This window comes from Oryx dammah, unplaced genomic scaffold (assembly GCF_014754425.2).
Source record: "Oryx dammah isolate SB20612 unplaced genomic scaffold, SCBI_Odam_1.1 HiC_scaffold_29, whole genome shotgun sequence".
In the NCBI taxonomy this organism is placed as follows: Eukaryota; Metazoa; Chordata; class Mammalia; order Artiodactyla; family Bovidae; genus Oryx; species Oryx dammah.
The window spans coordinates 61733762-61760600 of NW_024070213.1; the positions used below are offsets into that span (position 1 = coordinate 61733762).

Sequence of the window (26839 nt, forward strand, 5' to 3'; positions counted from 1 at the left end):
ATACACATATCCATACACATGTCCCATAGGATATGTAGGCTATATACATAAAATAGACACATTTTACTATTTTATCTGAAATTCAAATTTAACCAGGCATCCTGTTTTTGAATCTGGCAATTCTACCACAAGTTAATAAATAAACACTTGGTAGCACGCTCTGTGCTCTTAATCCCTTCACTAATGGTTTTCAGACTTTTGAATTTCACAGTTTAGTACAATTAAAACAATATCAAACCTTTTTGAGGATAGGCATAGTATTGCTACTTTTTTTATTTTGCCAAGTAAGTATTTGCCAAATCTATTCTCTACTATTACCATCATTACTAGAAAAGTACAGAAGGACATACAGTACTCTCAGAATAAGAGGTATTCCTTTGAAACAACAAATCCAGCTTTATGAAAAACCTACCGCATTCACATTGTGTAGTGTTTTTTTGCTGGGAGGGATCCACACACAGTAAACTTTTGTCTGACCAGTGACCCTACATTGACTAGTATTCTGAAACCCCTTCACTAAGGATGTCATCCTGGAGCCCCTCGGGGCCTAAGGTTGGAATATTTCCTGAGCTTGCAGGATGCTGCAACAATTAGAAATAGTGCCAGACCAAGAGACTGGAGAGATGCCTGTTTTCCTGAGTTTAGAACTCATTGTCATTCAATGTGTACTCTCCTGGCTCCTCCCCAAGCCTTTCTCTCCATAGTGCTAATGCCTTTCCATCCAGTTTCTTATGGTGAACCTCTTTCCTTCAGTTTCCTTAAGATTCAAGGTGAGTTAGGGGTATATGTCCAACTAGGAAACCCCTTTAGCTGTGTTCTGGGTGTTAGGTCTTGTTTGGCCAGGCCATCATTCTCTCCTCCTTGCCTCAAGTGACCTTAGACACTTACCAGACAATTGCTAGGCAGAACCTCCCTGCCTCCTTCCTTCTTCTCTCATCACCCTGCTCCTCCCCCTGGCCTAGAGTCTCAACTCCTGCAGTCTAACTCTGTTGGCCAGCAGAGGCCCTGTGACGTGGAGAAAAATCAATCCCGCCAGCTTCTAGATGGTTCTGCCCAGGGGCTGCAGCAGCAGTCTGACCAGAGGGGAGGAGGGACATGAAATTTCTAGACTTGGCTCTCTCTCTCTCTTTTTTTTTTTTTTTTGCCAGAGAGAGGGGAGAAACAGAAGAAAGGCCTGAGAAAGGGGCTGGAGTGTTGGGACTGTTCAACAGAGTACTGCGACAGGAAACATACTCACATAGGTGCCTAACCCTGCCTGAAGCCCAAATGCAGACGTTGGCCCTAGAGGTCCTTTCTTCAAGCCCCTCTGGTCTTACCCACCACCATCATCTCTCCTCCATCAGTGCTTTATGACTTCCTCCCTCTTGCAAAAGTTCCTCTGGGCCACCACCATCCCAGCGCCAAACTGTGAGGCAAAAATGAGAATTACTTGCTTTTGAATTCTGAGGGACAGAGACCAAAATAGGACCCCTGGTAGCTCAGCTGGTTAAGAATCTGCCTGGCAATGCAGGAGACCCAGGTTCAATCCCTGGGTGGGGAAAATGCTGGGGAGAAGGAAATGGCAACACACTTCAGTATTCTTGCTTGGAGAATCCCCATGGACAGAGGAACCTGGCAGGCTACAGTCCATGGGGTCACCAAGAGTCAAGACAGGCCAAAATAGCAGACCACAGGCCAAAACAGGAGACCTAGTGGGGACCTAGCATCTATGTTGGGGAGCGAGTAGAGTCCTTTTGGATGTAGGAGGGGAAGGGAAGAACCAGACCTCCCTTGACACTCCTCTTTGAAAAAGGGACCCTGGACACCCACCTCCATAGGGGTACACGAGCTGCCCCTGAAGGTTTGAGTGAGCTGAGGATCTTTGAGAGGGTTGTGGGGAAAGAGAGGAGGAGACGTGTGCTGCCAGTCTGGGGAGAGGACTGTGAGGGAGGTGAAGGATGCCCTGGAATAACCGAGGCGTGAGCGCTGTTGACTCTCTCTCTGACGGGAAGACAGGCCCACCTCAGATCCTGTAGCCCTTCCAGGGGATTGGGATCCGAGGGAGGGGCAGACGGGCCAGGGTTGTGAGGGTGGGACCCAGCGAGTGACTTGGGTTGGGAAGGGGTGAGGACACGCTAGTCTCTGAGAGTCAGGAGTGGGGAGAGGAGGCAAGAAGAGAGCAGAGGTGCCACCGTCCGTCGGTGGGCGCCGTGGGGTGGCAGCCCCCAGCCAGGGAAGCCCCGCCCCGCTCCTCCGTCGCCGCCCCGCCCAGGCCCGCAGCGCGGCGCTGCAGCGCGAGGGGCGGAGAGGCAGAGCGCCGAGAGAGGACCAGACGCCCAGGTCGCCCGCATCCCGGTGCCGCAGGGGAGAGGAAGCGCGCCTCGGCCCTGCTCCTCAGCCTTTGCCCGGGCGCCCGCCTCAGCTTTCTGAACCCCCAGAGACAGAGCACCTGTCCTCCGCCTGGACCTCAGCTGAGCCCCTCTCCTCCCGGAGCACACGCGACCTCTGCAGCCGAAGTGTCCCAGCCCCACGCCGGCGACCACCATGGCCGAGACCAACAACGAATGTAGCATCAAGGTGCTCTGCCGATTTCGGCCCCTAAATCAGGCCGAGATTCTGCGGGGGGACAAGTTCATTCCCATTTTCCAAGGGGACGACAGCGTCGTTATTGGGGTGAGTGCCGCCCCTGGAGGGAATTTCGGAGAGGGGACAGGATCTTTTACGCCCGCCAAGCCTCAGCCCCCAGCCTGTCTCAGCTCCCTCGCCCCACCGCTCATCCTCCTCCATCCTTTTAGCCGCAGCCCCTCCTCTCCCTGCATCAGGATGGCTGGGTGTGGCCTGGCCAGGCCGGCGGCCGAGTCACGGCAGAGTGGGAGGGGGCTACTATCCCGCGATCCGGGGACCGGATTCCCCTTTGCTGCTTTCTGCAGCTTCCCCACCCCTGGAGCCAGTCTCGTGTTTTTCTGACGTTTTCCCTGTTCCCTAGGGAAGGCGCATCTTCCCTTTGTTATTGGCTCAGAATCTCTACCCCTCACTTCCCAGGAAGGGAGGGGGAAGACTAGTGGACTGGCTAGATGGGAAGCGGGTTGTCCAGGGTCTCTGCCGAGGTACAAGTGAGGGTGGACCCTGGGGTCAAGGCCTCCATCATCCCCTGAAGTAGTTACAGCCTGGACTTGGGGGGAGGGCACAGGTTTGGTGAAGGGTTTTCAGAGTAGGAAATAAATTGGTGCCACACCCAGTTTGAGGAGGGGGATCTTCTAGGTCCTAAAGAAATGTCTGCCTTCCCCTCCCAGGTATGGTAGGAAGAGGATTTCAGACCCCTCAACTCACCCTAACAAAAATAACCGAACCCTGAGATCCTGTCAAGCAGTTGCTTATTCATTGTTTCTCTTGATGATCCAATTCAAAGTAGCAAGCCACCTCCTCTACCTAGTCTTGACAGCCCCTACCCCTGGAAGAGACTATTAAGAAGGAGAACTAGTATTTCCTGTGCTTTTGACTCTATATATATCATTTGATCTTCAAAACAACACTCTGAAGAAGGTATCAATATTTCCACTTTACAGATGAGGAAATTGAGGCCCAAAGAAGTCGAATGACTTTCTCAAGGTCACACTGTTAATTCATGGATCTGAACATCTGTCACTCCAAAGCTCACATCTTTCCTTCGGTATCACATTACCTCCACAGATATCGGTTCTGGACTTTTAGCTGTGGTAGCCCCCAAGGGATTCCTAGAGAATTTCTCCCCTCCCCTCCTTTCCTAGGCTGGTTGGGACTGTCAGGCTATGGGGTGAAAGGATTTGGGGCTGAGTCCAGTGAGGAGCAGGACTTGAGGGGTGCTGGGCCAGGACACTGTAGCCAGTTCAAGAAGGGAGGAACCCACATAAGGGCCATCCTCAAGGTCAGGGGCACTTCTTATGTATCTTTGATCCATAGTGCTTGGCACAGGGCTTGCTTGTTGAAGGAATGAAGGAAAGAAGAGGAGGGAGCCTGGGTCTTCGGAGTCAGTGAGAACGGGACTTTCTTTGAGTAAAGATGCCTTAGGAAGAGACTTGCTGATGTGGTCTGTCCCCAAGGGCTCTAGTCTGCCACCAGTCTCTCTCACCTCCACTGTGGACTCAGATGGGTGCTTTCGCCCTGTGTATGTGCTTATGTATGTATGTCTGCCACATAGGGAGGGCCCCTGTCTCTCTTTGTCTCGGGAACCTTAGACCTTGCAGACTGATCAGTCTGGCCAGGCTGAAATAATGCCTGGATCAACCCTTGGGGCCTCCTTTCTGAATAGTCTGGACAGTGGGTGTTAGCCACGAGAGTTAGAGCTTGAGGGCCCCCTGAGACAGAAAGGCTGAGAAATAGGACCAAGGTGGTTATGGAGGAACAAACCCACAAAAGGCTTCCACTTTTAAGCCTAACTTCCTTGCTCTAGGGTGTTTAGGTTTATCTGAACCAACTCCCTTAGGCTGTCTGGGGCACCCATCCTGGCATGGTGGACGCAGGGCATGGAGCGATGTTGGGAGAAGGAGTTGTGTTGATCCGTCGCATTCCCAGCTAAATAGGAGAGACCTGGTGGAGGTGGGAGGGAGGAGAGATAAAGAGAGGCCCAGGGCCCCCTGCCAATTCAGATTTTATCTTACTCCACAGCTGTTCCTTCTTTATCTGTTTTGCCTGATATTTGCAGGGCTGAACCTTTGTCTTGCTCTGTGTCTTGCCTTGCCCTAGCCCTTCCTGTCAGTGTCTTATGCCAAGATAAGTGCTTATGGGGGGCCATTTTGTCTCAGGCAGCATCCTTGGTACTTGCCTTCCCAGGCTTTCTATTCATTCCTTGTTCAGGAGGATGAGGGTCATAAGTGAAGTGATTGTGAGGCACGCCTTGAGGGTCCCAACCAAGGAAAGGAAACCCCCCGCGCTCCTTCCTCTCTCTTCCTCTGGCTCCCTTTGGGGCCCGTGTGTGGGAACTGTCTGAGGAGGTAATGGAGGAAGCTGCTTCAGGATGTCTGGGAAGGCTGAAGGCGGGAGAGGCTATTCTCTCTCCAAGCCCAGCCCCGTGCTCCTCCTGTGGTGGCTCTCCGCTCTGCACTGCGGCTAGCTCTGGGCTACAGAGCCCCTAACGTTCATGGGTGTTTTCTGCTTGGCAGAATGTAGGAGAACGAGCTGGGAAGACAGCTCTGTGAGCCTCATCCCCCTCCCACCCCATGACTTCTCCCTGGAATCTGGGGGATGGGGCTTAGCCCACATTAATGGCCTGAGTCATAGTGGAAGGGTGTCTGGGTCACTGTCTGTGTGTGCTAGGTACCTTGTCTTGCTCTTTGGGTCACTGGGAATCCACTGTGACTTTTTAAGTGTACCCATTTATGTGTCTCTCTGCCTGTCTTGGTGGGCAGTGTGAGCTGTGCATCTATACCAGACACAGGAGAATGGCAGTAGGGAAACCCATAGCCTCTCTGCCTCCCGGCCCTGCTCCACTTCCTTTCCCTCTCCTCTTCCTTCCCTCCCTCATTCAAGTACCCACCATATTCCATCTCCCTTAGATTTCCTGATGGCTCGGTGGATTCTTAAGGAGGCAACAAAGCAGGGCCACCAAGTACCTCATTTGGAAAAGCCAGGTTGGGGCCTGCAGGATTATTGGAGCAGAGTCAGTATTGTTTGAGGTGGCCCAGGATTCTTTTGATGTCTGACGGAGAGGAGCAGTTCTTAGCCTTGGGGGAGTCTCGTCAAGGAAAGCAGAAAGGGGAGGTGATGTTCACTGTGGCCAGTGTCTCTCTAGCATTGCCATGGCAACAATCCCCAGGGGTGTCACTATGGAAATCAGTCCTGGTGCTCTCAAGTTCAGTCTCTACCAAGTGCTTTAGTGAAGGTTGTAAAGGTTGGTTATCTCTGGACCCCTGATCCTAGACCTTTCCATTAGCTTTAGTCAGCACCCTTTGTGGAAAACACCAGAAAGTGCTGGGAGACACAATTGGACAGGAGACGGGGAAGCTTGGAGCGGGTGAGAGGAGAACAGAGAGTCCTGGGTTGGGGGACTCTGAAGAGAAGCCCTCTGGAGAGGCGGTTTATGCTGCTGTGGGGGAGAGAGAGTGGGTCTCAGAGGCATTCCGCAAAGGTGAAAGGTCTCCCTGAGTGTTCCTAACTTACAAGTCTTCTAGTCCCTGACTAATTGAAGTCATGGATTAGTACATCCTTGGAGAGGATAGATGGGAGAACTGCAGTCTTCTGAAAAAGGGGTTGAGATTGCAAAAAGAGGATGATGAAGGGCTTTAGTTCTGTCCAGAAGTATTTGGAGAAACGCCCACATGGAGAGAGGAGGGGAAGGGAAGCCATGATAAAGCTCTGACGCAGTGTTGGCACGTCAGTTCTGGGATCACTTTGACAGTGTGGGTCTGGAATCAGATTGCTTGGGTTTGAAACCTTCTTCTACCACTACCCTACCTCTCTGAACTTCAGTTTTCACATCTATGAAATATAATAATAATAATAGTACCTACATCCTAGGATTGCTGTGAGCATGAAATGAGATAATGTATAGTGACAGGCACATCATAAACTCCCAACCAGAGTTAGATGTTATTTTTATTTTAGATGGGCTGTCTCCCCACCAGCTCACCTTTGGCACAACTGGGAAGTGGTTAACATTTTCCCCTCTTACAGATTGTTTCATCCAAAGATTCAGGTCCCTAGGATCTTCTTGCTCTCTTCTTCCATCAATATCTGTGTTTCTTCAACAGATATATTAATGAAGAGCCTCCTGTCGGTCAGGGACTGTGCTTGATGTTGGGGATTGAGAGGGGAACCTCTGTCTTCAGGAAACTCTTGGTTTACATGGTGGTCCAGGCTGTGGAGTGGCCTGGCCAGAGTCCTGGGAGGGGGCATCAGAAATGGCTTTTGTTAATTGTACATATGCTTCCCCAGATTCTGATAAGAAATCCCCCGCAACATACTACAGTCTGACTCAGAATAATTGTGTGTCATGAGACATGTAAATAATGGTGACGTTTCCCAAGTGAGTAGTCTAGAAGCAAAAAAAGTGGGTAACCGCTGGTCTAGTTATTTTTTAAAAAGATCTGACAGAACAAATTCATCCTGTAATAAATAGAAAGTTAAAGGACGTTCATACTTTAACAGATATAAAAGTCTTAGGAAGAAGAAATGAACTACGTTTGAAACTTAAGGACCCAACCAAGTGTAGGAAGATGGTAGCAGACCTTCCCAGAAACCCTAGAATTGTAAACATGGCTTTCTCTGCTCACGAGATTACTAAGTGCATCCACTTTTAGCTCTTGGATATTTTTTATCCTCGTGGTTCCAAGAATGCCACCCATCCTCTCTCTGATCTCTCCCTGCCTAGGCTCAGGAAAATGAGTTCCTCAGGCAGTAATTGCCTTCAGCACTTGGAGAGCGCCCTCCCTTTTAAAGCGCCCACAGCACCCTCTGTAGTGAAAGTGTTAGTCACTCCGTCGTGTCTGACTCTTTCTGATCCCATGGACTGTAGACCACCAAGCTCCTCTGTCCATGGAATTCTCCAGGCAAGAATACTGGAGTGGGTAGCCATTTACCTTCTTCAGGGGATCTTCCCAACCCAGGGATTGAACCCAGGTCTCTTGCATTGTGGGCAGATTCTTTACCATCTGAGCCACCAGGGAAGCCCCTGGAATCCTGCAGCTGGGAGTGTTAGAGCATTGATCCCAAGGTTCCCAGAAGGGAAGAAGGAAAGAGTAAGGTTGGCTTGGGAGTTATATTTAATCCCCTTTGGCTGCATGCCTGGCTTCAGTAAGCACAGATAGACATCACTGATGGAGGAGAGGTGAAAGTCACTGGCTGAGATGGACATGTTTTTTTTGTTTCTGTTTCTTGGCGGCTGAATGGGAGAAATATTGAGTTAGATTACAATTCAAGAATCAAGGTTCAGTTAAAGAATAAAATAAAACAAAATTTTAAAAAATATATTACCACTGAGAAAGAAAAGCATTAAGGCCACTTTAAATCTGTTTATTGAAACACTGTATGATTTTATTCTATGTAATAAGAATTTTCTTTGTAATAAAGTATAATGATAAACTATATAGATAAAAATGGTTTTAAAATGGTGAAAAATTTATAAAAGTCCTATGAATAATTCATAAACTCAGTCAACCTTAAAAAAAGAATCAAGGTAGATTTTTCTTTAATAGTAGTAAACATAATCCGGTTACAGCACTGTGCTGTCCTTAGTCGCTCAGTGGTGTCTGACTCTTTGCAACCCTGTGGACTGTAGCCTGCCAGGCTCCTCTGTTCATGGGGATTCTCCAGGCAAGAATACTGGAGTGGGTTACCATGCCCTCCTTCAGGAGATTGTCCCAACCCAGGGATTGAACCCAGGTCTCCCACACTGGGTTCTTTACCAACTGAGCCACTAGGGAAGCCCAAGAATACTGGAGTGGGTAGCGTATCCCTTCTCTAGGAATCTTCCCAACCTAGGGTTGTTGACAAAGTTGAAAACAAAGAAAAGCACAAAGAAGAAATTAAAACTCACTAAAAATCCGCCCCCCCAAATACTGTTAACAATTTGATGTATTTGTTTCCAGTAGTTTTTTTTCCTACAAATATACATACAATGATTTTAATAAAAGTATATCATTAGCTCTGTTGTTTTGTAACCTATTTTTCACCAACAAAATAGCATGATTTTCACCATCATTAAATATTTTACATAATTTTATTTATTTAAAAAATTTTAAGTTAATTTTTGAATGTCTTACATGCACATGTAACAAAATTCAAATGATATAAAAAAGATACACAGTGAAAATTAAGTCTCCTTCCTACTCCTCTTTCCTAGCCACCCAGTTCCCCTTTCAGAAGGCAGCCGTATAGCCAGTTTCCTGTAGATTCTTCTAGAAGAATGCCATGCATTTACAAGCAAATGCATATGTATTTAATACATGCATGTACTTTTTTTTTATACAAATGATAGCATACTATACATACTGTTCCGTACCTTGCTTTTTTTTTACTTAACGAGGAGTCTTAGAGATCCTTCTACATCAGCACATAAGTATCTATCTCATTCTTTTTAACTACTGTATGATTTGTTGTAGAGATATGCCATAATTTATTTAGCCAGGTTCTGATAGATATGGATATTTTGGTTTGTTCTAATCATTTGCTATTACAAACAATTGAATGACCATATGTATTAATATATTTAAGGGCCCAGGCAGTGCAATGCATCATCAGACTATTCTTGGCCAGGCCACTGCGGCATGTGGGATCTTAGTTCCCTTACCTGGGATTGAACCCATTTCCCCTGCAGTAGAAGCATTGAGTCCTAACCTTTGGACCACCAGGGAATTCCCCTAGAGAAGGCATCTTAATTGACAGGGCTAACAATTAAGTCCCATCATCAAACTATTTTATTTTGGCCACTTTGATAGGTTAAAATGCTAACATAGTCTAATATTCATTTTTTCTTATTAATGAGTTTGTGCATAATTCATGTTTTAAGGGCCATTATCACATCATCTTGTGATGTTCTACTTTATGATAGCACTTAGGTGTAATTTACTACAGTGACTGCACAAATCTTATGCAAACAGCTGTATGAATTTTATAATGTATTTGGACACCTGTGTGACCACTACCCAGGTTGATATCTAGAGCATTTTGATTGCCCTTTGAAAGCTCCCTTTTGCCCCCTTCCTGTGAGTATCACCCCAAGGCAACCACTACTTTGAGTTCCATCACTACAAATAAGTGTTGTTTACTCTTGAACTTTATATAAAAAGAATAATACAGTATGTGCTCTTTGAGTTCTTTCAACTCATTTTTGAGATTTATTGGTGTTCTATTATGTCATCCTTTTAAATAGTAGCAAAGAATAAAACATATGTACATGCCATAGTATAATCAATTCCTTGTATTAACCAGCCCCCTAAATGTAACTTCTTTCTGTTGTTTTCAAATCCTCATTACTATAAGCAGTGTTGATAATAAACATTCTTGTAGCCAACTATTTGGTACAGATAGTTCCATAGTACAAATTCTTAGGAGTACAATAATATCTGGGTCTATGGATATTTACAATTCAAGGCTTTTGGTTATACATTTCTGAATTGCCCCGTAAAAGTATGGCTATACTGTCCTGCCAGAAAAGAATGAAGGTGCTCCTTTCACGGAAATTATACCTTCTCGAACCCTCATCTATGTTGGGTATTACAATTAAGTTTTTGTTTTCTAGTTTGATAGGTGGAAAATGATGTTACTGTTTTTTCTTCAAAAATGTTAAACATCGTTATGTTTATTGAACATTTGTGTTTCTTCTGTTGTTAGTACCTAACTCTTGTCCATATTTTTCTGGTTTTTTTTTTGTTAGTTTTTTTCTGTTAATTTTTTTTGTTGTTACTAGTTTATGAGAGTTCTTTATATAGTAAGAGTATTAATCTCTTTGTTTTTAAAATTTAAAATTTTCCTTTTTATTTTTTTTTAAATTTTCCTTTTTAAAAATTATATATTTTCATTTTAGAATACTTTCAAATCTAAATCAAAAAGAACAACAATAACAAAAAACTCCTAAAGTCCCACTGTCCAAGGATAACCACTGTTAACATGTTTCTCTATGCAAGGTATACATATATACCTACCTTGTATACGTATATAATACCATACATTTTTACTGAAATGGAATAATCCATCATATACTTTTGTGTGTGTGTTTTACACTGCACACTATTTTGTTTTATTTTATTTTATTTATTTATTTTTATTCAGATTTGGCTATTTGGCAGACGTTTTCTCAAAAATAAAGTGAGTGTCTCACATTAAGGAAAACAACTGATAACATAACATTGCTAATGATAAGATTGGAACTTCCAAATTTTAGGAACCTGTGTCTGCCACCATGAGCTAAATAGCTTCCCACACTTCAAGGCTTTTGTGATAAGATCAGAGGTGATGTTAACGAACTTTTATGCTGAAGTGTGCCAACGTTGGAAGATCCACAGGATGTATTTTCTAAATAATCAATGTATGATGTTACACAAATCATGAGTAAAAGATCAACTCAGAGTATGAGATAAATCATTGCATTTTAATGTGAAGTGAAAGTCGCTCAGTCATGTCCGACTCTTTGTGATCCCATGGATAGTCCATGGGATTTTCCAGGCCAGAATACTGGAGTGGGTAGCCGTTTCCTTCTCCAGGATGCACACTATTTTAAAAACCACCTTTTCCTTAAAATAATTTTGTGTGTACCTTATCATGTTATTACACATTTTTCTGTAACTCACCTATACTATTTTCTTTAATTTCAAAGCAATATGTCATTGTAAAATATTTACATGTCACAGAAAAAATGTCATAAGCATAAGTTCCTATCATTCTGCTTTCCAGTGATAATCACCTTTAACAGATCTATATACAGTCTTCCATATCTTTTTCTAAGACTATTCTATCCCTATGCTTTTTAAAAATATATAATCATGTTATACAAATTGTTTTTATTTTTTCATGTATTTGATCTTGGGCATGTTTTCAAGTATTTGATCCTGGACAATGTAAACCAAACTTGCTCATTGTAATAGGAGTAGATTATGGAGGTATAACCAATATCTTCTTGATGGATGTTTGAATTGTTTCTTCTTTTTCTTTAATACAAATGGCTGCAGTGAACATCCATCTATACACATCATTAAGTGCTTAAAGCAAGTTGCGATATGAATTCTTAGCATTGAAATCTGTGGGACAAATGAGGTACCATTTCACACCAGTCAGAATGGCTGTGATCCAAAAGTCTACAAGCAATAAATGCTGGAGAGGGTGTGGAGAAAAGGGAAGCCTCTTACACTGTTGGTGGGAATGCAAACTAGTACAGCTACTATGGAGAACAGTGTGGAGATTCCTTAAAAAACTGGAAATAGAACTGCCTTATGACCCAGCAATCCCACTGCTGGGCATACACACCGAGGAAACCATAATTGAAAGAGACACATGTACCCCAGTGTTCATCACAGCACTGTTTATAATAGGCAGGACATGGAAGCAACCTAGATGTCCATCAGCAGATGAATGGATAAGAAAGCTGTGGTACAAATACACAGTGGAGTATTACTCAGCTATTAAAAAGAATACATTTGAATTAGTTCTAATGAGGTGGATGAAACTGGAGCCCATTATACAGAGTGAAGTAAGCCAGAAAGAAAAACATCAATACAGTATGCTAACGCATATATATGGAATTTAGAAAGATGGTAATGATAACACTGTATGCGAGACAGCAAAAGAGACACAGATGTATAGAAAAGTCTTTTGGACTCTGTGGGAGAGGGAAAGGGTGGAATGATTTGGGAGAATGGCATTGAAACGTATAATATCATATAAGAGACGAATTGCCAGTCTAGGTTCGATGCAGGGTACAGGATGCTTGGGGCTGGTGCACTGGGATGACCCGGAGAGATGGTGTGGGGGGGGGAGGTGGGAGGGGGGTTCAGGATTGGGAACACGTGTACACCCGTGACGGATTCATGTTGATGTGTGGCAAAACCAATACAATATTGTAAAGTAAAAAAATAATAATAAAAAAAAGAAAGAAATCTGTGGGACAGAGTATGGCCAGTATGGATATTTGAATATTTAATAGAATTGTCCTCCAGAAAGGCCCTATCAGTTTACAGAAGTATACAGTTTACAGTATCTTTTCATTGCAGAGAGCACTTGCACAACTTTTTTCCTCTTTGTGGATTCTGTTTTTGGGACTTCAGAATCTCTCACCACAGAGAGACCAGATAAATATTCCTGGTTGACTTTTATCATAAATCAGATTTTGAAAATCTTTTAAATATTAAAGACAATACTTATTAGTATAAATATCCTTTTTGGAAAGAATTAAAAAGAAAAACAAAAAATACACTATTTTCTCACTCTCTTTGGCATTAAAAAATAAAAAAACATAATACTTGCACCTGGTTTAAAAATGTAAACCTTCCAGGATAAAATGTAAAATGAAAGCCACCTCTCCCTCCCAGTTTCTCTTTCTAATCATTGTTATTTTTTGTACAACTCCTTTTGGAAAAAATGTTTATCTATGTCAGTGCAATATTGTAGATATGCCCAGACCCACATCTCCAGCCTTCTCCAATGCTTATGATTTGTCTTAGTTAAAATATGTCTCCCAAACTCTGGTGTCTATAGACTTGGAGGTTAACCTATCAGTTGAATAAAGATGGACTCTGTAGCAAAATAATTTGACAACTATGTCATAGTTTCTTTATACCAAATAATGGGAAAATATGACTGAAAAGTTGTCACTTACCATGCAAAGCAAGTAGAGTCTCTTTGAATTGTACCAGAGATCTTCCCTTTAATATGATCAGATAGCAAATCTATTCTCTTTGGGTTCCTGGGTTGTAAATATTTTGTATCTTTAGCATTCTTATCAGCACACATGATATATAACATTACCTGAATTTGCTTCACAGTTTCTCTCTACTTAAAGCTGTTTCCCTAAAGGAAGAACTGTATTTTTTATTTCATATGTTTTTTCACAAAGAGAGAGCTTGTGTTAATATTTCCATAACAGCTCAGTAGTTCAGCATTTGTATATTTCATTTACACAGTAGGCAACACACTATACATCTGTCCCTAACTTTGCATCTTCCAGTCATAATACATCTTTAACATCTTTTCATATCAGAACATATGGATCTATTGAGGAAGATTTTTTTTTAACTTAGTGGTAGATTTTTAATGTCAGTATATTGTTTTTCACTCTCTACAGCCTCTAGTCCTTTTGTCTTTTCTCATTTGATCCCAGGCAGGGGATCTGGGATGGTGAGTTTGTCACACCAAGGCTGGGATCCTCTCATGTAGCATCGCCATATGATACTCCTCAGTGACATTCTGGCCCACAGGTACAACTCCTGGTGTCAGTACTAAGCTTTGCTTCTCTTTGGTTTCCTTCATCCCCATAATTGTCCATGAGTACAGAAGGTTGAGGAACAGGTGCCTTTTCAGGTGTTTCTTCTTCCCCACACCTCCCTACTGATGTCTGCCGTCTTTTATTTCCACTCCAGGGGAAGCCATATGTCTTTGACCGTGTATTTCCCCCAAACACGACTCAGGAGCAAGTATATCATGCCTGTGCCATGCAGATTGTCAAAGGTAATGAGTGTATTTTGAGAGTGTACTTTTTCAAGCTCCCATTCCCTACCCTACTTCTCTCTAGCAGTGGTCTTTCTCTGCCATCTTTTCCAGATGTCCTAGCTGGCTACAATGGCACCATTTTTGCGTATGGACAGACATCCTCAGGGAAGACACATACTATGGAGGTGAGGGTTCTAACTTTTATGGGAGAGAGGAGTTGGGAGTGTTAATGGGAGGCCCAGGAGTCTCAGTGGGGGAAAATCTAGGAATGAGGGCTGCCTGGTACAGCGTTATTGTGTAGCACTGGAAGGGCAGTGTTATTGTGGAAGTTTCATGGACTCCCTTCAGCTTGCTGCTGTTCACCCTCCTTTCCACTACGCCAGTGTTCTTCTTTTACCTGGAAAAGCAGCAGCAATGACAGTTCAAAGGGCTGCTCAGTTCCCTCTTCTTCCACTAAAGGTAGTGACCATCCCCTAAGTCAGGATGGTCTTCTTAGCAGCTGTTACCTCTGTGTTCGTCTGCCTCTCTCTGAACTGTCTGATTCCTCCTGAGCCCCAGCCTCATTTGAAATACCCTTACCCTTACTCCCCAGGGAAAGCTGCATGACCCCCAGCTGATGGGAATCATTCCTCGAATTGCCCGAGACATCTTCAACCACATCTACTCCATGGATGAGAATCTTGAGTTCCATATCAAGGTGATCAGGGCATGACCACTGGGCATCCTCTTATGGGACTGGGAGGGGAGGATCTAGCATGAACCCACTGAGTTCCTGGGCTCCCCAACTTATTCTCCCCCATGGTTACCTAAGTTCTTCTCTGCCAAAATAGTCTCTTCTGCCCTTTCCCTCCCACCACCACTATTTGAGTGGATCACATTAGCCTGTGATACCTGAATTCAGATTTAAGATAGGCCCCCATCACTTTATACTTCTCCTTTCTTCCTAACCCAGGTTTCTTACTTTGAGATTTACCTGGACAAAATCCGTGACCTTCTGGATGGTGAGTGCTGTGTAATCCCAGTGGGTGGGTAGGGGGTGAGGAAGGCAAGGAAGAGAATGATCACAGTGTTCTTGGCCTCTTGGGCTTAGTTGCTGTTTAGTGAGAGATGCAGCAGGCATACGAGGACACACACTTGTACTCATGGCCCTTACCTTCACTCACCAAGAATTTCCAAAAACCGAAAGGGTCAGAAGATGAGCATAGATGCCCAGGCCCACATACAAACAACCTCAGCCTAGCTGGAGCCCTGGGGCTGGAATCCTGCAGGAGGACGAACAGCCTTCAGAGTGAGCAGGGAGTTTAGGCTTCACAGGGGAGTCTTCTTCCATTTTGAACACAGAAGAATCATCCATCTGAGCAGACTGCAGGGTAAAGGGGTTGGGTAGGTAGTGGGGTGGAAGTGCTGGCCTTGCTCACCCTGAATTGTCTCGATTCAGTGACCAAGACAAATCTGTCTGTGCATGAGGACAAGAACCGGGTGCCATTTGTCAAGGTGAGAGCGGGGCTGGAGCAAGCGGGTGGGGCCAGGGTATTGAGAGCACGGGCACAGGAGGAGGGGAGATCACGGCCCAGGAGCCGGAGGGTGGACAGCCTGAACTGGGGAGGAGTCTGGGGCCTGGGCAAAGGCACTGCCTTGAGGGTCATTTGGTCACTGTGCAGGTAATTTAATCTGTAGACCAAAGTGTATGGGGTCACTGTCCATTTGCCCCCTGCAGGGTTGTACTGAGCGCTTTGTGTCCAGTCCGGAGGAGATTTTAGATGTGATTGATGAAGGGAAATCAAATCGTCACGTGGCTGTCACCAGTGAGTGGGGGAGATCAGGGGCTCTTGAGTCTGGCGTCTGCCTCTCCTCTGTGCCCATGGGGGCTGAGGGACTTGAAAGTGAGCAGGGGGAGGCTGTGTCCTCCTCCGGAGGAGAGATGCTTGTCTGTGAGACCCTGCACCCTTGCTACCAGGGATACGTAGGGGCTAGGCTAGTCCTGGCGGACACCCCCTCTCTCAGCGGGTGGAGGCGGTGGTCCGTGGAAGCTGGGGACTGAGGGCTTCATTCCACAGAGTTTGGTATAAGGACTGTCTCGTCCTGCCTCTTACAGACATGAATGAACACAGCTCTCGAAGCCATAGCATCTTCCTCATCAACATCAAGCAGGAGAATATGGAGACTGAGCAGAAGCTGAGTGGGAAGCTGTATCTAGTGGACCTGGCAGGAAGCGAGAAGGTGGGGGTTCCTGCCAGGGTGAAGGGGGCAGGGAAGGAAGCCTTGAGGGGGGGTGGCCTTTTAAAAAATCAAAATAACTCTCATTGAGCTAGAATTCACATATCGTGAAGCTCACCATCTTAAAGTATACAGCCCAGCATGTTTGCAAGGTTGTGCATCATTACCCCTGATGCCAGAACCTTTTCATCACCTGTTAACAATCATGCCCTGGTCTCCCGTCCCCCATCCCCTGGTAACTGCTAACCTACTTTCTGACTCTGGATTTGACTTTCTGGACATTTCACGTAAATGGAATATTGTATAATATTGTGTGTGTAGGGGAGAGTCTGTAGCCAGAACATTTAGGGGACAAGAGGAGGGCCTTCTCCATCTTCTTTCCTATCCTCCTCTCCTTGGACTAAGCCAACTTACATGGAGAAGAGGAGGGAGGAGCCCATTCGCTCTGCAACCACTCATGACACACTCACCCTTTGTGCCTTGGTAGGTCAGCAAGACTGGAGCTGAGGGAGCCGTGCTGGATGAGGCCAAGAATATCAACAAGTCCCTGTCGGCCCTGGGGAACGTGATCTCAGCGCTGGCTGAGGGCACGGTGAGTGCTCCTTAGGGGTCCTCACCCCATCTTCTGCCTTCTCCTAATGGGCTCACCTCATCATGCCCAATTCATGGGTTGCTCCACCCCTAGTTCTTTCTTGCTTTTTTAAAATATATATTTTTAAGTATTTTATTTATTTGGCTGCACTGGGTCTTAGTGGCAGCATTTGGGATCTTTAGTTGTGGCATGTGGGATCTAGTTCTCCAATCAGGGATTGAACCCAGGCCCCCTACATTGAGAGCACAGAATCTTCACCACTGGATGACCACCAGGGAAGTCCCATCCTTTCTTTCTTTTTTTTGGCTGTGCCATGCAGCTTGCAGGATCTCAGTTCCCCAACCAGAGACTGAACCCAGACCATGGCAGTGAAACCCTGGAATCCTAACCACTATGCCATCAGGAAACTCCCTTACCATCTTTTCTGATTCCCCTGCTGAATTTTTCTGATTCGAGTCCTCTCTTTTCCTCCAGAAAAGCTACGTTCCATATCGTGACAGTAAAATGACACGGATTCTCCAGGACTCCTTGGGAGGAAACTGCCGAACAACGATGTTCATCTGCTGCTCACCGTCCAGCTACAATGATGCGGAGACCAAGTCCACCCTGATGTTCGGGCAGCGGTCAGTGGCGGGTCCCCTACTCCCTGCCCCAGCCCCTGCTGTGCTCTCTGCTCAGGGTCTTATGAGCCTTAATGGAGGTCTCATCTCTTCGTTCCCCTCTCCAGGGCAAAGACCATTAAGAACACTGCCTCCGTGAACCTGGAGTTGACTGCTGAGCAGTGGAAAAAGAAATATGAGAAGGAGAAGGAGAAGACAAAGGCTCAGAAGGAGACGATTGCGAAGCTGGAGGCAGAGCTGAGCCGGTGGCGCAATGGTTAGTGAGGGGTCCTGGGGGTGCAGGGAGCCAGAGAGTGCTCCTAGGACCTCCAAGGAGGACTGTGCTTCTGGAGGGATGCGGTAGAGCAGTCATGAGGGAAAGCGAGAGGGCGCTGACTTCCTTTATTCCCCACCCCCAGAAAGGTGGACGGTCCACTGGGCAAGAGACATGGAAGCCAGGAGGTCTCTGCGATGGGCAGTGAGGGAGGAAGGGCACGCGGGTGCAGCTGTTCCTGCCCCTATCCCTTACCTTGTTCTGCCACTTCGCCAGGAGAGAACGTGCCTGAGACAGAGCGCCTGGCCGGGGAGGATGCTGCCCTGGGAGCCGAGCTCTGTGAGGAGACACCTGTGAATGACAACTCGTCCATTGTAGTGCGCATTGCGCCCGAGGAGCGGCAGAAGTACGAGGAGGAGATCCGCCGCCTCTACAAGCAACTGGATGACAAGGTGAGGACATCAGTCAGGGCACAGGGGTGAGCCTGGTGGGATGGTAAGTGAGGGCTCAAAAAAGTAGCTTATCCTGACTTTTTTTCTGATTTTAAAAGAGATGAATGTTTGTTATTGAAATGTGAAAGATAAATAAAAACATATTGAAGAAAATTTCAATCATTCCCCCTCCCACCATTCAGAAATAAAGCCACACAATTGAGATTATACTGTATGTGTAACTTCACATCTGATTTTTTCATTCCGCATTATATAATGAGCAGTTTCCTACTTTGTTAACAGTTCTTCACCGAAGTATTTTTAATGGCTGCCTTACAGTCCATTTATCAGAATGCATTTAACCATTTATTTATTTACAGGCCTTCTAGGGTTTTGTGTTTTGTTAGTTGGTTATTTTTGCTATATAAATAACTTTGAAGTGACTATCTTTGTCTCTTGTCCATATAAGACTTTGCTTCAATTAGAATGGAGTGCTGGAGTGGGATTTCTCAGTTAAAGGATGTGAACATTTGAAGGCTTTTGCTGTATACTGTCAAGGTTATACTAACTTCCAGAAAGAAAGGAATTAAAAAGTGAGGGCAGGAATCAAGGAGAGAAGCTGAGGAAAAGACTTCTTTCTTTTTAGGATATAGAGTTCCTTTTTTTCTTTTTAAAATATTTATTTATTTGACTGTGCTGGGTCTTAGTTGCAGCAGTCAGGATCTCTGATCTTCATTGCGGTATGAGGGATCTTGAGTTGCAGCATGGGAGCTCTTAGTTGTTGCATGCGGGATCTAGTTCCCTGACCAGGGATTGAACCCAGGCTCCCTGCATTGGGAGCACAGTCATAGCCACTGGACTACCAGGGAAGGCCTAGGATGTTTTGAACTCAAAGCCTAAACTATCTGAATTTTTATCAAGATCCATATCTGCCCCAAGCTCCCAAGTCTAAACTGGAATGAGAAGCTTCCCTTCATCCCATCTTATCCCCTTGCCTCCGACAGGATGATGAGATCAACCAGCAGAGCCAACTCATAGAGAAGCTCAAGCAGCAGATGCTGGACCAGGAAGAGGTAATGGGAAGGAGGGCAAGACAGAGGAGAGGGCTCTGTGTCCATCCCTGAAAGGCAGGAAAAAGACCTTTTCTGGAAAGATGGAAGAAGGGGCATTCTGCTTAGGGGTTAGTCACCTCCCCGAGACAACAGAAATCTGGGGGCTTAATTGGGCTTTTGCTTAAAGCACAGAAGCTGGAGTCTGGGTGCTCTTTCATTGTGGTACCCTATTTCTATGAAGCTGAAAGCCCCATTCCTCTTGACTCTTGCTTGGACCCTTGCCTCTCTCCTAGAGCTATACCTGGGTGAGGGGGGCTCAACTTCCCCAGGCCAAGGAGCCGGCGAGCTGGTCACTAGCAGAAGACTCCTGCCCATGACCCACCCCTCCCTTGCAGCTGCTGGTGTCCACTCGAGGAGACAATGAGAAGGTCCAGCGGGAGCTGAGCCACCTACAGTCAGAGAATGACGCTGCAAAGGATGAGGTGAAGGAAGTGCTGCAGGCTCTGGAGGAGCTGGCCATGAACTACGACCAGAAGTCCCAGGAGGTCGAGGAGAAGAGCCAGCAGAACCAGCTTCTGGTGGATGAGCTGTCTCAGAAGGTGGTGAGTGGCCGGCCAGGAGCACCCTGACCTCAGAACACCTTCTGCGTCCAGAGGGAGCTCTGCTTCCTAGAGGGTGGTATCGTGTTTGTACCTTTGTGCTGTCCTTCAGTTCGTGGTAGGCCCCTCTCGCAGTCCATCACGTTACCCTCCTGAGCATTCTCTCTTCCAGAACCTTCTGCAGGGCTTGTGTTCTCTTCGTAGCAACCATCAGGGTCATGCATGAAGGGAGAGGCCTCTGGCTAGGTGGGGGAGGGAAGCAGGAAGATGGTGCTGGCATGACCTGAAGGACTGTCCCCAGGCCACCATGCTGTCCCTGGAGTCTGAGTTGCAGCGGCTGCAGGAGGTCAGTGGACACCAACGAAAACGGATTGCTGAGGTACTGAACGGGCTGATGAAGGACCTGAGTGAGTTCAGTGTCATCGTGGGCAACGGGGAGATTAAGCTGGTGAGTGGAGAAAGACGTGGCGGCCTTGTTCAGATCTTTCTTGTTCTGGGCACTGGTGGGAGGTGTAGGTGAGACACTCATGTCCTCAGAGATACTGAGAGGAGAAGGACAAGATCCAGGAAGCACACCTGCAAACTAGACACAGGAAAACACGCAGAGGTTTGCATCAACTGAAATACACATTTTAGATCTACATACCTGGTGAAATTTACATTGCTGGATAAGGAAGCAGTGGAGATGTGCTTTTAGCAGGATTTGGAGATGGGGGCACAAAATTAGGAATGATATAGACAGATCTGTGGCAGTGACGATGCCCCATCTGTGTGATCAAGTGGATCAGTCTGACTACAGAATATTCTGTTTCTCTATAGAAGGGAAGGAGGTGGCTGTCAGAACAGATCTTTGGATGCAGAGGGGGGGATTCATTGTGAAAAGCCAGGTGGTACAAAGCTGCTAAAAGTTGTTTGGAACATACCTGTCCCACTGGAGTCCCTGTGCCTGTGGGTGTGTGCGGGGCTAGGCCGAGTGGAAGGAAATGGATAAGGGGCTTCCCAGGAGCAAAGAGGCACCTCCTCCCTCCCATGTTCACCCCACAGCCAGTGGAGATCAGCGGGGCCATTGAGGAGGAGTTCACGGTGGCCCGACTCTACATCAGCAAAATCAAATCTGAAGTCAAGTCTGTGGTCAAGCGGTGCCGGCAGCTGGAGAACCTTCAGGTCGAATGCCACCGCAAGATGGAAGTGACTGGGCGGGAGCTCTCATCCTGCCAACTCCTCATCTCCCAGGTGAGTGCCAGAGGTAGAGAGCCTCTGGGTGCCGTGGGAGAGGCAACTCTGTGGTTGTGGGATGACTCCTAGCACCCATGTTTCTGTCAAGGGCCTAGGGTCAACTGAAGTCAAGGACAGAAGAGCTAGGGGAAGCAGGAGAGGGTCCAGGCTCTCCTGCTTGAAGGTGCAGGGGGATACTGCCCTCTGAACCAAGAGAGTCTAAAGCAAGGGTCTCCAGAGGAATGGCCCTCAATGCTGCATCCTGGTGGAAGGTGTAGCAGGGATGGGGGAGAGCTGGAGCTTGTGGAGGTCTGTGCTGCCTGGAGTTGGGCCCTTGACTCTATCCATCTTCTTCGTCACCAACCCTCACCCCATCAGCATGAGGCCAAGATCCGCTCTCTGACGGAATACATGCAGAGCGTGGAACTCAAGAAGCGGCACCTGGAAGAGTCCTATGACTCCCTGAGTGATGAGCTGGCCAAGCTCCAGGCCCAAGGTGAAGCCTGCTTAAACCTCCAACCCACCCGTCCTGGGACCTGAGATCAGAGAGGGTGTTGGGAGGCAAAGCGACAAACATCACAGGAAGCTGCCTGTCAGCACACTCACCAAAGCATTAGACTGAAATCCTGGGGTCCAGCTCACATGCTGCTTAGCATGCTTTGGCATGTAGCTCGTTTTACATGAACCATAAACTCTCTATCATCCTCTGTCCCTGCTATATGAAATTGGACAATCCTCACCCAGAAGAACATCCCTGGGGGCCCATTCTAAGGGTAAATGTGCCCTGCACTGCCTGGCGCTCTGGTCACAATGTGAAGTTCTGTCTGGAAGTGGTAGGTGTGATATAAACTGCTTCCTCCCTCTCCCACAGAAACTGTGCATGAGGTGGCCCTGAAGGACAAGGAACCAGACACACAGGACACGGAAGATGTGAAGGCAAGTGGGGAAAGTGCTGGGGAGACTGGGGCCTGGCAGGGCCCTCACTAAGCTGGTGGCTGGCAGTCTGGCATTGAACTTGGGTGGGCCTGTGTTGCAGAAGGCCCTGGAGGTGCAGATGGAGAGCCACCGGGAGGCCCATCACCGGCAGCTGGCCCGGCTCCGGGATGAGATCAATGAGAAGCAGAAGACGATCGATGAGCTCAAAGAGTAAGAGTTCCCCAGTCTCCACCTGGTCCCCTTGCCTTGCTGGGTCCACGCACACACTCCCTCTTGCACCAGGATCCAGTTCTTTAACTTCTATGGGTCATGCCCCAGCAAAGACACGACTTTGCAGTCCAGCTCCAGGAGGTACAAGGAGTGAGGACTAGTCCCTGTGCTCCAGGCTTCTCTGATTTGATAGCTCAGGGCCCCTTATTCTGCCATGGAAGCAGTAGCCTGAGTCTGCCTCTAATATACCCCGAGGTAGATGCGTCAACCCTACAAGGACTTATGTGTACAAGAAGGAAAGTGTTGGAGGGGTAAGTCTCCCCTTTGTCCCTCGCTGACATCTCCTTGTTCTCCCCAATACTTCCTTGCTCTCCGCAGCCTGAATCAGAAACTCCAGTTAGAGCTGGAGAAGCTCCAGGCTGACTACGAGAAGCTAAAGAATGAAGAACATGAGAAAAGCACCAAACTCCAGGAGCTGACGTGAGTGATGGGTCCGCCTGCAGACCTGAGACTACATGGGCTCAGACGGCTACTCACACATACCACAGGGATAGGACATGATCTAGATGGGAATACGGTGACCACAGGAAGCCAGGTCCTCAAAAGAACAACTTGATGGCGAGGGGGAAAATAAAGGAGACTTCTGTTCAGTATTAGCTGACATGGAAAGATGTGGGTGATGTTCCATGAAGTGTAAAAAGCAGTTATCAACAGTAGGAGTGGTATAATCTCGTAACATTTATGTGAGAGCCACATGCATGGAAGAGTCTGGAAAGATGGACACCAGAATGTTCACTATGGTTTGATCTGTAAGTGGTAGAATCATGGGCTTTTTATGGAACTCATCTTACTTTCCTCATTTATGCACTGTGAACATGAATAACTAGTTTAGTAAGTAATAATAAAATATAGATCAAGGAATGGAGGAGGGACAGAGGAGCAGGGTGGCCCTGAGTGCTTTTTCTGTCTTCCTCCAGATTTCTGTACGAGCGACATGAGCAGTCCAAGCAGGACCTTAAGGGCCTGGAGGAGACAGTTGTGAGTGACTTCCTTTCTGTGCCAAGCCAACAGAGGGGTGGCTTGTGTCCAACCCTCCCCATGATTTCTTCTGCACCCTATTTCTCTCAGCTTTCTGTGAAGTAAGCCTGTGGTATGATCAGGACACACCTTTTTGTAAAAAGATGAGTGACTCACTTGTCTGGAGAGACTGAAGGATCCAGTAGTTTTGGAGGAGGAATGGTGACCTCATATTTGGTGGCCTCAAATTTTTCATCATTCTTTGCAGGCCCGGGAACTCCAGACCCTCCACAACCTTCGCAAACTGTTTGTTCAAGACGTCACGACTCGAGTCAAGAAAGTGAGTGCTGCCTCGGGGGTCTTTCCAGCCGCCATATCCCCCTCCTGTCCTCAGGTTTCTCAAGCCCCTGCGGCCTTCAGTGGGGCTTCCGGGCCTGGTCTGAGTGGGGCCTGACTGGCCTCAGGATGGCGGTATCTTTCCCCCGCCCTGTCTCTCCTCAGAGTGCAGAAATGGAGCCCGAGGACAGTGGGGGGATTCACTCCCAAAAGCAGAAGATTTCCTTTCTTGAGAACAACCTGGAACAGCTTACAAAGGTTCACAAACAGGTAAGAGCGAGGGCAAGGGTTGAAGAGAACTCCTGAGGCCTGGGATCCCTACATCCTCAGAGGCCCTTGGATTTAGAAAAATCTTATTGCATGTGTTCCTTCCCTTTCCCTCCTCCCTTTCCTACTGACCCCTTCTTTATGCTGTATTTGGTTCCACGTTTACCCTGTTCTCGGTTCTATGCCTGTTTTCCCTTTCCCAAAGCTCCCAACCTGCCTCTGCTCAAGTGGAATTCCCAGGCCTATGTTGTTGGAGGGTGAGGTGGAAACCAATAGAAGTTTCAGAGGCGTGGGCCTGGGACTGCGTGAGAGATGCTGGGCAGACCGTGGCCGGAGTGGAGAACACTGAGTCAGAGGCAGCCAGGGGAGCTGGGCTTTCTCTCGTGGCGAGGACTCCATCTGCCTAGGCCTGGGGCAGGCACGCAGACAAATGACACGATGTTGTCCCAAATGGCCCAGGCAGCCCCTGGTCGGGGCCAGTGAAAACTCCTGTGTATTAAGTTGCTGCCTCTCTGTCCCCCTCCTTGCTGCTGCGGTTCCTTAGGTGGAAGACTGGGTTTCAAAGGTATGGGGTGGGGAGGTGGTGGGGCAGTCCAAAGGAGTCAGGACAGGAAATGTTTGGTGCCCACAGAGCAGGTAACCCTCCCTAGTGCCATACAGCTGAGCCTTGAAGACCGGTGCAACACTGTCAGCTGGCTCTTTAAACAATTCTGAGAATAAACCCTAACCTATTCTTCATTCCTGTCCTTTCAAATCCACCTAAAAATGCTTTTTACGCTCATATTCTCATTAAACTAGAGCTTCAGCTTTTCTTCTTCCCAGTGCCATACCCAGCATATACAGTCAATACCCAGGACACCTTCTTATTTTTTTAATAATGAAAAAAAAAATCCTAGAGTTGTTGATGTACACAGGGTTTATTTTATTTGGACCTGCAGAAGGCCTTACTACCATCTTTTCCCTGTGCTTATTATCCAACAGTGTGACAACATTATACAAAAGTTAAAAGATGGAAACATTTGTAATCAGTTTTGCCATTCTTTTTGTGTTCATTTTCCTTCTCTCTCCAAGTGCATGTTACATTGCTTCCCTCCCCACCCCACCCCCCCGCAACTTTTTATTGTGGTAAAATACACATAACATAAAATTTACCACCTTTAATCATTCGCAGTGTACCATTCAGTGGTATTAAATCCATTCGTAATGTTGTGCAACCATCCCTACCATCCCGCTCCTTAAGTCTTTTCATCTTGTAGAACTGCAACTCCATCCCTATTAAATAATAACCTCATTCCCCACTCTAACCCCTGGCAACCCCCATTTTACTTTCTGCCTCTTTAATTTTGACTGCTTTAAGAATCTCAGTAGAATCTAAGTGGAGTAATCTGGAATTTGTCCTTCTGTATCTGGTTCATTTGACTTAGCATAATGTCCTCCCAGTTCATCTGCACTATGGCACATTTCAGGACATCACAGGCTGTTTTCTTCTTCCCTCTCCACCCCCCACCCCCATGCCTCTGTTCTAAGTCTCAAAGATCAGAAACTACTCACCTATAGGCTAGGACTCCTCCTAATTTCATCCCTCAGGGGACACAAGACTAGAAAGGAAAACACTAGAGATGTAGAAACATCTCAGTTAAACAAGACCTTAAATAGCCAGGGCTGCAGCCTGTGACAAATTGAACTGAGTTATTGTCACAGCAAAAACATTGTGATCTGTAAGTTGTCCAAAATGAAAGGGACAATTCTCCCAGCGTCCCCCTGCTACATCGATATACCTGGTATCTTCCAAGGCCGGCTCCTTATGCAATCTGTAGACCCCCAGTCATTGTGTGAGACATTGTAAAAAGATCAGGAAGTCTCTTCCTGGCTGTAAGGTGGTTGCTTAATTATAATGGGGAGAGGGCCGGCCCAGGAAATCCTCGAACATGAAGGTAATGAGCACAAATGTTTGCGAGACCTCAAACATTTTCTTTCCTTCCTATGGGGCAGCCGTGTGGATGTGTGGGGGGCTTATTCCAGCTTCTGCTCCTGCTCTGCACTGCACCAAACCTGTGCTCAGCCCCATATCCACCCTCCAAACTGCTACTGTGCTCTTGCTGCCTTGCCCTGTGCATGCCCACATAGCCATCTCTGGGTAAGGGGGGGTGCCTTGTCCCCATGGTTGCCCTGGGGCTGTTGGTCTGGCACCAGCTGTGAGATACTGGGGATTTGGTGGTGTTTTGGGCCAGGAAGAGATAAGAACAGGGCACTGTCACAAGAGTTCTAGGCTAAAAACTAAAGATTAATCTGTAGCATGCATCATTCCTTGGTTGAATTTTTTTAAAAAAGTGACTTAAAAGAAAGAATTCTGGTCTACAGAGGAGTTGACATGTTTTGCTGCTCAGAAAACGATGTAACTTTTTAATGCCTGGCCCCTGTTTGCTGAAGGAAGAAGGAAAGCACTTTCCAGCGCAGTAGTTAGGTAAAGGGATGAGGCCTTTGGAGGCGACACCGCGGCGTTCGCCTCCCTGACAGCACTTTTCTGTATTCTCTCTCCTGCCCGCACCCCCAACTCTGGCACCTCGTCCTTGGCTGCTTTTCTCCCGGCCTCTGACCTGGGGCTCACCTCACAGCTGGTACGTGACAATGCAGATCTGCGTTGTGAGCTTCCTAAACTGGAAAAACGACTTAGGGCTACGGCTGAGAGAGTTAAGGCCCTGGAGGGTGCACTGAAGGAGGCCAAGGAGGGCGCCATGAAGGACAAGCGCCGGTACCAGCAGGAAGTGGACCGCATCAAGGAGGCTGTGCGGTACAAGAGCTCCGGCAAGCGGGGCCATTCTGCCCAGATTGGTGAGTGGGCAGTGGGATCACACTCCAGGGGATCCTAGCAAATTCCTTGATGTTAAGCAACCCCACCCCAGCCTCACCCCACCACTCCAGCCCCAAAAAGTAGAAAGTAAATTACTATCTTATAAGCAACTCAGTTCAACTATAGCTCAGGGACCCAGAGTGACTGCAGAG

The 26839-nt window shown here is 46.9% G+C and overlaps 1 protein-coding gene across 2 annotated transcripts in view; it reads left to right on the forward strand.

Annotated features, from left to right (window-relative positions):
* Positions 1–2284: 2284 nt before the first annotated feature.
* The window catches only part of KIF5A (kinesin family member 5A), a 29442-nt gene continuing 4887 nt past the window's right edge, over positions 2285–26839 (forward strand). The window contains exons 1-25 of one of the 2 annotated variants that reach the window (XM_040233067.1): positions 2315–2652; positions 14022–14109; positions 14203–14276; positions 14684–14788; positions 15044–15092; positions 15530–15585; positions 15809–15896; positions 16187–16311; positions 16796–16900; positions 17375–17523; positions 17628–17776; positions 18050–18225; positions 19209–19277; positions 19652–19858; positions 20157–20303; positions 20900–21088; positions 21449–21566; positions 21942–22006; positions 22107–22216; positions 22595–22696; positions 23194–23254; positions 23502–23573; positions 23735–23839; positions 24381–24401; positions 26452–26668. In XM_040233067.1, the coding sequence (XP_040089001.1) occupies positions 2524–2652; positions 14022–14109; positions 14203–14276; positions 14684–14788; positions 15044–15092; positions 15530–15585; positions 15809–15896; positions 16187–16311; positions 16796–16900; positions 17375–17523; positions 17628–17776; positions 18050–18225; positions 19209–19277; positions 19652–19858; positions 20157–20303; positions 20900–21088; positions 21449–21566; positions 21942–22006; positions 22107–22216; positions 22595–22696; positions 23194–23254; positions 23502–23573; positions 23735–23839; positions 24381–24401; positions 26452–26668 (2776 nt within the window). In that variant the 5' untranslated portion in view covers positions 2315–2523. Of the gene's footprint in view, positions 2653–14021; positions 14110–14202; positions 14277–14683; positions 14789–15043; positions 15093–15529; positions 15586–15808; positions 15897–16186; positions 16312–16795; positions 16901–17374; positions 17524–17627; positions 17777–18049; positions 18226–19208; positions 19278–19651; positions 19859–20156; positions 20304–20899; positions 21089–21448; positions 21567–21941; positions 22007–22106; positions 22217–22594; positions 22697–23193; positions 23255–23501; positions 23574–23734; positions 23840–24380; positions 24402–26451; positions 26669–26839 lie in introns of both variants that reach the window. The other variant, XM_040233068.1, reaches the window with a different exon arrangement.